Here is a 12,047-nt window from a genome sequence, read left to right on the forward strand (position 1 = left end):
AGGTGTGGACTCCTATACATCGGTGAGGTCAAACATAGACCGAGCCATCGTTTCGCTAAACACCTTCGCTCAGTCCGCATGGACCTATCTAATCTGCCATTTGCTAAACATTTTAATTATCCTTCCTATTCCCACTGACCTTTATGTCCCAGGCCTCCTCCATTGTCAGAGTGAGGCCACGCGCTAATTGGAGGAATTTTCATTAGGCGAGAAATAGTATTGTGTAGGCTAATGGGACTGAAGGATGATAAATCCCCTGGGCCTGATGGTCTGCATCCCAGGGTCCTCAGGGAGGTGGCTCTAGAAATAGTGGATGCATTAGTGATCATTTTCCAATGTTCAATGGATTCAGGATCAGTTCCTGTGGATTGGAGGATAGCTAATGTTATCCCACTTTTCAAGACAGGAGCGAGAGAGAAAACGTGGAATTACAAACCAGTTAGCCTGACTTCGGTGGTGGGAAAGATGCTGGAGTCAATTAATATAGAGGTAATAATGGGGCATTTGGATAGCAGTAAAAGGATTAGTCCAAGTCAACATGGATTTATGAAAGGGAAATCATGCTTGACTAATCTTCTGCAATTTTTTGAGGATGTGACAAGTAAAATGGGTGAAGGGGTGCCAGTGGATGTAGTGTATCTAGACTTTCAGAAAGGCTTTGATAAGGTCCCGCACGGGAGACTGGTGACTAAAATTAGAGCACATGGTATTGAGTAAAGGGTGTTGATATGGATAGAAAATTGGTTGGCAGACCGGAAGCAAAGAGTAGGAGTGAACGGGTCCTTTTCAGAATGGCAGGCAGTGGCGAGTGGAGTGCCGCAAGGCTCGGGGTTGGGGCCGCAACTGTTTACCATATATATTAATGATTTCGAAGAGGGAATTGGGAGCAACACTAGCAAGTTTGCAGATGACACAAAGCTGGGTGGCAGTATGAGCTGTGAAGAGGATGTTAGGAGGTTGCAGGGTGACCTGGACAGGTTGAGTGAGTGGGCAGATGCATGGCAGATGCAGTATAATATAGATAAATGTGAGGTTATTCACTTTGGCGGCAAAAACAAGGGGGCAGATTATTATCTCAATGGGGTTAGGTTAGGTAAGGTAGAGGTGCAGCGAGACCTGGGCGTCCTTGTACACCGGTCACTAAAAGTTGGCGTGCAGGTACAACAGGCAGTGAAGAAAGCTAATGGAATGTTGGCCTTCATAACAAGAGAATTTTAGTATTGGAGTAAAGAGGTTCTTCTGCAGTTGTATAGGGCTCTGGTGAGACCACATCTGGAGTATTGTGTTCAGTTTTGGTCTCCTAATATGTTCACGAGATTGATCCCTGGGATGGCGGGACTGTCATATGAGGAAATATTGAAAAGACTAGGCTTGTATTCACCGGAGATTAGAAGGATGAGGGGGTTCTTATAGAAATATAAAATTATAAAAGGACTGTACAAGCTGGATGCAGGAAAAATGTTCCCAATGTTGGGCGAGTCCAGAACCAGGGGCCACAGTGTTAGAATAAAGGGGAGATCATTTAAGACTGAGGTGAGAAAAAGCTTTTTCACCCAAAGAGTTGTGAATTTATGGAATTCCCTGCCACAGAGGGCAGTGGAGGCCAAGTCACTGTATGGATTTAAGAGAGAGTTAGATAGAGCTCTGGGGGCTCATGGAGTCAAATAATATGGGGAGAAGGCAGGCATGGGTTATTGATAGGGGACGATCAGCCATGATCACAATGAATGGCGGTGCTGGCTCGAAGGGCCGAATGGCCTCCTCCTGCACCTATTTTCTATGTTTCTAACAGCATCTTTTTTGCATTTCTTTAATTCATTGTTCTATATCTATCTACATCATTGTCTATATCTCTTGTTTCCCTTTCCCGTGACATTCAGTCTGAAGAAGGGTCTCGACCTGAAATGCCACCCATTCCTTCTATAATGAGATGTTGACTGTCCTATTGAGTTACTCCAGCTTTATGTGTTATCTTCACATTTAACCATCATCTGCAGTTCCTTCCTCAACATTACACTTTACAAGTTTCTTTTAAATGAAACTGTTATACTTGTCGCAACTAGTTGCTCTAGCAGCTCGTTCCATATATCCATCAGCCTCTGAGGAAAAGCTTTGCCCCTCAGCTTCCTATTAAATCGTTCCTCTCTTACTTTAGACCTTCATGCTCAGGTCCTTGATTCCTATACCCACCAATTGCACAAGTGATTTCATGCACCAATAACATCAACATTCAACCCTCTGCTCTACAAGGAATAAAGTCATATCTTTCCCAAGCTGTCCCTGTGGTTCAAGGGATGTAATGATGAGGCTCTATAAGGCGCTGATCAGGCCGCATTTGGAATATTGTAAGCAATTGTGGGCACCGTATCTGAGAAAGGATGTGCTGGCTCAGGAGAGGGTCAAGGGAAGGTTTACAAGAATGAACCCAGGAATGAGCAGGTTAACCAATGATGAGCGTTTGTCAGCACTGGGCCTGTACTCGCTGGAGTTTAGAACAACGAGGGGGACCTCATTAAAACATACAGAATATTGAAAGGCTTGGATGGAGTGGATGTGGAGAGGATGTTTCCACTAGTGGGAGATTCTAGGGCCAGAGGTCATAGCCTCAGAATTAAAGGACATTCTTTGAGGTGGAAATGCTTTAGTCAGAGGGTGGTGAATCTGTGGATTTTTTTGCCAAAGAAGGTTGTGGAGGCCAAGTCAGTGGATATTTTTAAGGCAGAGATACTGTAGATAGATTCTTGATTAGTACAGATATCAGAGGTTATGGGGAGATGGCAGGAAAATGGGGTTAAAGGGGAGAGATAGATCAGCCATGATTGAATGGCTGAGTAGACCTGCTGGGCCGAATAGCCTAATTCTACTCATATCACATGACCTTGTGACCTTATTCACTGGAGCCCTGCTAACATCTTCGTGAATGTTATCTGCACGGATTTTTGGTTGTCATCATTTTCTATACTTCTATCATCCCCACATCCTTCAGTGCTACAGTAAAAAGAAATCCAAGATTTTCCAAGATCTTATACGTTATAGCGCCCTCCAATCCAGACATCATCCTGGTAAACCTGTGCTTCACTATTCCTGTAATGGGGCTACAGAAACTGCTTGCAACACTCCATATGTGGTCTGATCAAAGCCTTATAAAGCCCCAACGTGACTTCCTGACTCTTAAACCGAATTCCCAGACCTATGAATGTAAACATTCCTTCTGCTGTCTTTACCCCTATTAACTTATGTTGCCACTTTCAGGGATTTATGAACCAAGACCCAAATATCCCGAAACATCAATGCTGTTAATAGTCATGCAATAATTGTTGATTTACCCCATACGTTTGAGTTCTCAACGTGCATCACCTCAGACTACCGTGGAGTAAATGCCATCTACCCGATTCTATACCTGATATATCCCCGGCGTAAACATTGACAGTCATTGAATATAGGAGCAGGGAGGTTCTACTGCAGTTGTACAGGGTCTTGGTGAGACCACACCTGGAGTATTGCGTACAGTTTTGGTCTCCTAATCTGAGGAAAGACATTCTTGCCATAGAGGGAGTACAGAGAAGGTTCACCAGACTGATTCCTGGGATGTCAGGACTTTCATATGAAGAAAGACTGGATAGACTCGGCTTGTACTCGCTAGAATTTAGAAGATTGAGGGGGGATCTAGAAAGTTACAAAATTCTTAAGGGGTTGGACAGGGTAGATGCAGGAAGATTATTCCCGATGTTGGGGAAGTCCTGAACAAGGGGTCACAGTTTAAGGATAAGGGGGAAGTCATTTAGGACCGAGATGAGAAAATCATTTTTCACACAGAGAGTGGTGAATCTGTGAAATTCTCTGCCACAGAAGGTAGTTGAGGCCAGTTCATTGGCTATATTTAAGCGGGAGTTAGGTGTGGCCCTTGTGGCTAAAGGGATCAGGTATGGAGAGAAGGCAGGTACAGGATACTGAGTTGGATGATCAGCCATGATCATATTAAATGGCGGTGCAGGCTTGAAGGGCCAAATAGCCTACTCCTGCACCTATTTTCTATGTTTCTATGTTTTCCCTCACCTTGAACCGATGTACTCTGGTCTTCATTTTCACTACTCTAGGCAAAGGATTCTGTGCATCTACCCGATCTATCCCTCTCATGATTTTGTATACCTCTCTAAGATCTCTCCTGATCCTCCTGCGCTCCATGGAATAGAGATCCAGCCTACTCAACCTCTCCCTATAGCTCACACACTCTAATAATAATAATAATAAATTTTATTTAATGGGCGCCTTTCAAACATCTCAAGGACACCTTACATAGTATATCGGAATAACATATAATCGGAATAAAACAAGTAATAAAGACATCACAGAGACACAAATTAAAAAAAAACAGGATTCAATCCAAAAACAGAAAATCAAAAACACAGTGTGAAGAGGGAGCAGCGGCAGCCAAAGCGTGCCAGCGTCCACTCTCTCTTCATGGCAGCCATCTTGGACACAGACCTACAAGACTACAATTAGACACGCTAGTCTTGGCAACATCGTCGTAAATCGTTTCTGAACCCTTTCAAGATTGACAATATCTTTCCTAAAACATGGTGCCCAGTACTGAACACAATATTCTAAATGTGGTCTCACCAATGTCTTATACAACTGCATCATGACCTCCCAACACTCTGAATGATGAATGTCAAAGTGCCAAAAGCCTTTTTGACCACCTGCGACTCGGCCTTCAAGGAACCATGCACCTATACTCCTAGATCACTCTGCTCTACAACACTTGTTCGACGTCCCAAAATGCAACACCTCACACTTCTCTGTATTAAATTCCATCAACCATTCTACCGCCCACCTGGCCAATCGATCCAGATCCTGCTGGAATTGTTCACAATCATTTTCACTATCTGGAAAACCACTAACTTTTGTATTTTCAGCAAACTTGCTAATCTTGCCCAGTATGTTCTCATCCAAATCATTGATGTAGATGACAAACAGTAACAGGCCCAGCACCGAACCCGAGGCACACCAACAGTCACAGGCCTCCATTCTGAGAAGCAAACTTCCACCATCACCCACTGCTTCCTTCCATGGAGCCAATTTGCTACCATTCAGCTATCTCTCCTTGGATCCCATGCGATCTAACCTTCCAGAGCAGCCAACCATGTGGAACCTTGTCAAACGCCTTACTGAAGTCCATGTGCACAACATCGACAGCTTTGCCTCATCAACCTTTTTGGTCACGTCTTCAAAAACTCAATCAGATTTGTGATACATGACCTCCCACGTTCAAAACCATGCTGACTATCCCTAATCAGCCCATGCCCATCCAAATACCTGTATATCCTATCCCTCAGAATTTACCAACTCCTATTCCTCAGTAACATTCCAACTACAGATGTTAAGCTCACCGGCCTATAGTTCCCAGCATTTTCCCTGCAGCCCTTCTTGAAATGGGGTACGACATTTTCCACCCTCCAGTCTTCTGGCACCTTTCCTGTATTTAAGGACGACTCGTAAATTTCAACCAGGGCTCCCGCAATTTCCTTTCTAGTTTCCCACAATGTCCTTGGATGTATCAGATCATGCGCTAGAGATTTGTGTACCTTCATACACCACAGTACCTTCAGTACTTCCTCGACGGTAACACTGCCTGCTCTCAAGCCACTTCCAGTGACTGCTCCAATTTCCTCCATTCTACTGTTTTTCTCCTCGGTAAATAAGAAAACTCTCCTGAACACTTTTGAGTAATTGCACCCCATGTGAACCCCTCACGCTATGATTTACCCAGTCTATATTGAGAAAGTTAAAATCCCCTCCTGCAACAACCTTATTTGATCTGCAGCTGTCTGCAATCTCCCCGCACATTTGTTCTTCAAATTCCTGTTGACTATTCGGGGGTCTGTAGTACACCCCCAACAAGGTGACCATCCCTTTCTTGTTCCCCAGCTCCACCCATACAGTCTCACTCGCCAAACCATCCGTAATGCCACCACTGAACACTGCCGTGACATCCTCCTTACCCAACAATGCAACCCCCCTCCTCTTTTTCCTTCACCCCTGTCGCTCCTGTCCCGGAACATTGAGCTGCCAGTCCTCCTTTAACCAGGTTTCAGTCATGGCTACAAGTTCCAGTTGCTCGTACCTATCCATGCTCTGAGATCATCTGCCTTACCCGTCAGGCCCCTTGCATTAAAATACGTGCAGTTTAAACCAACCCTCCATCCTCGCTCTCCACCTTATTCTGTCCACTAACCTTTCCCACACCACCCTTTATACCAACTTCTAGCCTCTCACGTGCCTCGGTCTTGCACGAGATCCCACCCCCCTGCCAATCTAGTTTAAACCCTCCCGTGTAGCATTAGTAAACCTTCTCGCTGGGATGTTGGTACCCCTCCAGTTTAGGTGCAACCGTCCCTTTTATATCGGTCACCCCTGCCCCAGAAGAGATCCCTAATATCCAGAAATCTGAATCCCTGCCACCTGCACCAACTCCTCAGCCACACATTAATTTCCCTTATATTCCTATTCTTACCCTCACTAGCACGAGGTACTGGAAGCAATCCTGAGATCACTACCCTGCAAGTCCTGCTTTTTTACCCAATTCTGTAAATTCTTTTTGCAGAACCTCCTTCCTCGTCCGACCTATATCATTTGTGGCAATAACCTCCGGCTGCTGCCCCTCACTCTTCAGGATGCCGTGCAGCCACTCCGAGACGTCCTGGACCCTGGCACCAGGAAGGCAATGCAACATCCTGGAGTCTTGCCTACTGCTGCAGAAACTCCTATCCGCACCTCTGACGATGGAGTCTCCCACCACTATGGCACTGCCTGACGTCACATTTCCCCGTTGAGCCTCGGCACACAGTGCATGAGTTTGAAAGAGGTGCAAGTGCCTAATGTGAAAGGACAGTCATGGCTCCTGTACAAAGTCGAGGGAGGAGATATTGGGACAGGTGTTGCATCTTCTGCGGTTGCAAGTGATCCTACCTGGGGAGGGGGTTGTTTGGGTAGGAAGGGATGAATTAACTAGGGAGTTGCGGAGGGAACGCTCGTTGAAAGGTGAAAAGGGGTGTAGATGGAAGATTTGACTAGATGTGGGACCCCGTTGGAGGTGGCGAAAATGTCGGAGGATTGTGTGTTGTATGCGACAGCTGATGGGGTGAAAGGTGAGGACCAGGGGGGCTCTGTCCCTGTTGCGACTAGGGGGAGGGAGAGCGAGGGCAGAGCTGTTGGGGACATGTATGAGGGCCTAATGTGGCATAGATGGAGGAATTGGGAGTTGGGGATAGAGTCTTTGCAGCAAGCAGGGTGGGAAGAAGTGTAGTTGAGATAGTTGTGAAAGTCAGTGGGGTTGTAATAGGCATCTGTCATTAGTCTATATACGAGGGTGGAGACCTTGATATCAAGAAAGGGGAGGGAGGGGTCCAAGTAAATTTGAGTGCAGGATAGAAATTGGTGGTGAAGTTTATAAAGTCCAAAAGTTCTGCATGCATACAGGATCCAAGATGCAGTCATCAATGCAACGGAGTTCGAGTTCGGTGATATGGCCAGTGTATGACTGGAGCAAGAATTGTTCAACGTAACCCATATAGAGGCAGGCCTAGCTGGGACCCATGCGAGTGTTCATAGCTACGCCTTTGATTTGAAGGAAGTGGGAGGAGTCAAATGAGAAATTCTTAAAGGTGAGGATCAGCTCTGTTGGGTGGAGTAGAGTGTTAGTAGAGCAAAATTGGATGATGCTGCGGTTGAGGAAGAAACGGAGGGCTTTAAGACCTTCCTGGTGGAGGATGGAGATGTAGAGTGACTGAACGTCCACAGTAAAGATGAGCGAATGAGGGCTCCGAAAACCGACGAAGGGCGTGTGTAGTATCTTGGACATAGGTCAGGAGAGATTGGACCAGGGAGGATAGGATGAAGTCAAGGCAAGCAGAAATCATTTCAGTGGGACAGGAGCAGGCAGAAACAATGCGTCTGTTAGGACAGTTGTGTTAATGGATTTTGTGGAGTGGGTAAAACCGGGCCGTGGGAGGCTGGGAAATGATAACGTTGGAGGCTGTGGAAGGTTGGAAATAATAAAATTGGAATGTTTTGTGAGATTATGGTTTGGTGCTCATCTGTGGGATCAAGATCCAAGGTTAAGTAGGAGGAGGTGTCCAAGAGCTGGCGTCTGGCTTAAGTGCGGTAGACGTCAGCACGTCAGACTGCCATGGCACCTCCTTTGTTTGAAATGAAAAGCTCTAAAGAAGTGGGGACCGGTGGAGACGAGAGACGGGGTGATCACTGGGCAGTGAGGACTCCTTACATTTGAAAAAGGCATGGAGTTGGAGGTGAAAGAAGAAAATCTCTACATCGTGGCGAACCCGGAACTCATTGATGTGGGGGCGGAGGGGAACAAAGATGAGGCCCCTGTTGAGGTCAGACCATTCCGTATTGGAAAGGGGCAGGTCAAGAGGATGGGTGAAAACACGACAAGGGTGTGGGTTGGGGTCAGAGTAGGGCCGGAGAGAAGAGGGAGATTAAGGTGAGATCCTGTGTGGCGGGGTGGGGTAGTCAGCATAGGAAAGGGGAAGATGAAAGGGAGAAAGTTATATGCACAGTTCTAAAGAGATATGGGCCAAACACGGACCAATGGTATTCTGTTAGGTTGTGCAACGTGGTCGGCAGGGACGGGTTGTGCTGAGGTGCCGGTTTCCGTTCTGCGTGAATCTAATTCAGAGTTTGTAAGGTGAGTCGTGGATTGGACGAGGGCAGGAATTGATGTAAAGTTACGTGTCAGAGTGAGTTCCTGGAGGGGAAAGTGAGAGAACTTCATACCTTCTGGCCCGTTGAGCTGGAAATTATCTGCGGCAGGCGGCTGTTCACATCCATCTCCTGATGTACCCTCAATCTCCACCGCCCCCTCACTCCTTTGTTCCGTCTCTTCCCTTCGCCCTTCTGGATACCATTCTCTCTTGAATTTCACTGTGCCCATTTCAAATCCTTCACTCACCTCCCCATTCTTTTCATCAGCCTCATCCCTCCACGTCCCATCCTTCTCTCCCTCCCCCCTTCCTTACCTTCCTCTGTATCTTTCCTCCACTCTCCCTGCCCTCCTGCCATCCCACCCTTCCCTGCTGCCTTCTCTCCCCTTCTCCTTTTCATCACTCCCCTCCACTCGCCCTCTGTTTCTACCTGTCCCTCTTTCTCACCCCTCTCCCATCTCTTATCTTCCTTCATCACTTCCCTACACTCTCCCTTCTGCCCCTCCCACCCGCTGCTCCCCGCTTTATTCTCGCTGTCCGTCCCCATCCTACAGTTTTGCTCCTTCTCTTCCCCATTTCTCGTATCTCCCTCTGTCCCTCCACTCCACTCACCCTTCTCGCCCTCCATCTCTCCCCTCCCCTGTCCCACAGCAGCATCCGCCAGATTTCTCCCCACTTCCCTTTCCCACATCATTCCTGCCTCTCCGGCATCTCCCTCAATCTGCTCCCTCCTGTCATTCCTGTTTCCCTCCATCTGATCGACTGCCAATGTAGAATCCCCCTGTTGAGTAGTCTCGATCGCATGGTCCATGAGTCGATCCTTTTCACAGTTCACCCTGGGTGGCAAAAGAACTGGTATAAATGTCATGAGGCCAGGATTTCAGTGACCGACAAGGATATCCCTGTGCATTGTGACAAAGTATTGTCAGTAAATGGGAAAGTGTGCATCAAAGAGATTCACCAGGGATTGTTACCTGGGATTGTGAGCTGGAGCAGGGCCGGCCTTAAGCCGATTGGACCAATTGCTCCCAATTGGGCCCCGCAGCTAAGGGGGCTCCGCACTAGAGTAATCAGAAGATCCAAGAGCTCCGCTCTAGGATCAATTGGAGCAAAGATCTTATAGCACACAAGATGGTCCCCTCCTGCGAAATACAATGGACTGACGTGTAGTACGCACTGGAGCGTAACCTCCGCCATTTCAGTAACCCCGACCCGACTTCAGTTATGCCTCTCGCGTGGGAACAGTTTATGTGTTTTTAAATGATTTTTAAATTTTTCTTTTTAAACGGCACATACCTTGTACAGGGAGGAACTACAGATGCTGGTTTAAACCGAAGACAGACACAAAAGGCTGGAGTAAATCAGCGGATCAGGCAGCATCTGTCACTAAAACAAGTTGTATTGTAACTACGTATGTACTTTTCAGAGGTGATCCACACATTTTGTTTGTTACTTGTAGGCTTACATGTATGTAATTTTATATTAAAATATAGCTCAGATCTGTTTGGTCCATAACTCGCAGGCACTTTTTAAGCGCACATTTTGATTACTTTCCATTCTACCATAGAGATATAAAGTCTATTAGACTAAGTGGGACCCGTTGGGTCCCATGTTCACACGGGAGGGCTGGTCCCCCGACGCAATATTCCAACTCTCCAACAATTCCAATATTGGTGGCCAGCGCTTTCTGGAGCGCTGGTATGGGTTCTTGGGGTGGCAGCTCAGTCCCTCAAGCCTGATCTGCTGGCAGCTCACTCACGGCTGGTGGGCTGGCAGTTGACTCATGGCTATTCCTTGAAATTCCATTTCAAGCAGGATGCAAGGCCACCAAATTCAAATCCATTTTCCTACCATTTCAAGCAGGGTGCAAGACCACCAAATTCGTGCAGTTTCTTGCCTCTTTGAGCAGGGTACAAGGCCACTAAATTCAAGTGCAGTTTCCTACCACTTCAAGCAGGGTGCAAGGCCATCGAATTCAAGTGCAGTTTCCAACCACTTCAAGCAGGGTGCAAGGCCACCGAATTCAAGTGCAGTTTCATACCACTTCTAGCAGGGTGCAAGGCCACCAAATTCAATTGCAGTTTCATACCACTTCAAGCTGAATCCAAGGCCACGAAATTCAAATGCAGTTTCATACCACTTTCAGCAGGGTGCAAGGCCACCAAATTCAGTGCAGTTTCATACCACTTCAAGCAGGGTGCAAGGCCGCCAAATTCAAGTGCAGTTTCATTCCGTTTTAAGCAGGGTGCAATGCCACCAAATTCAAATGCATCTTCATACAATTTCATGCAGGGTGAAACCACCATAAAACCACACAAAACACCAAACTCACAGTTCAATAGACATTCAGTGTGTTCAGTTGATTCACAGCTCAGCCGTGACCTCTCCCTCCCCCATCATGCAGAGACTGAGCCACACCCACACTTCTTGGTTTTTAAAAGTGCCTTTTAACTTCAAGCCAAAGCACCCAAATCACCATTTGCAGTAGGTAGTGCCTTTTAATTTCAAGCCAAAGCCTCCAAACTACCATTTGCAGTAAGTAGTGCCTTTTAACTTCAAGCCAAAGAACACAAACCACCATTTGCAGTAAGTAGTGCCATTTAACTTCAAGTCAAAGCACCGAACCCACCATTTCCAGTAAGTAGTGCCTTTTAACTTTAAGCCAAAGCACTCAACCCACCATTTATAGTAAGCAGTGCTTTTAACTTCAAGCCAAAGTACCCAACCCACCATTTGCAGTAAATAGTGTCTCTTAACTTCAAGCCAAAGCACCCAACCCACCATTTGCAGTAAGCAGTGCCTTTTAACTTCAAGCCAAAGCAGCCAACCCACCATTTTCAGTAAGTAGTGCCTTTTAACATCAAGCCAAAGCACCCAACCAAACCTTTGCAGTAAGTAGTGCCTTAACTTCAAGCCAAAGCACCCAAACCACCATTTCCAGTAAGTAGTGCCTTTTAACTTCAAACCAAAGCACCCAAACTACCATTCTCAGTAAGTAGTGCCTTAAGTTCAAGCCAAAGCACCCAAACCATCATTTGCAGTAAGTAGTACCATTTAACTTCAAGCCAAAGCACCCAAACCACCATTTGCAGTAAGTAGTGCCTTTTAACTTCAAGCCAAAGCACCCAAACTACCATTTGCAGTAAGTAGTGCCTTTTAACTTCAAACCAAAGCACCCAATCCACCATTTGCCATACGTAGTGCCTTTTAACTTCAAGCCAAAGCACCCAACCCATCAATTGCAGTAAGTAGTGCCTTTTAACTTCAAGCCAAAGCAGCCAACCCACCATTTGCAGTAAATAGTGCCTTTTAGCATCAAGCCAA

General features: G+C 46.4%; 1 protein-coding gene across 1 annotated transcript in view; it reads right to left on the bottom strand.

Moving 5' to 3' along the window:
• The window catches only part of LOC116991092 (solute carrier family 43 member 3-like), a 38,262-nt gene extending 29,309 nt beyond the window's left edge, over nucleotides 1–8,953 (bottom strand). Inside the window, exon 1 of the mRNA XM_033049445.1 lies at nucleotides 8,797–8,953. Coding sequence (XP_032905336.1) covers nucleotides 8,797–8,953 — 157 coding nt within the window. The remainder of the gene's footprint in view (nucleotides 1–8,796) is intronic.
• Nucleotides 8,954–12,047: the final 3,094 nt, after the last annotated feature.

Source organism: Amblyraja radiata, chromosome 32 (assembly GCF_010909765.2).
Source record: "Amblyraja radiata isolate CabotCenter1 chromosome 32, sAmbRad1.1.pri, whole genome shotgun sequence".
NCBI classification, from domain to species: Eukaryota; Metazoa; Chordata; class Chondrichthyes; order Rajiformes; family Rajidae; genus Amblyraja; species Amblyraja radiata.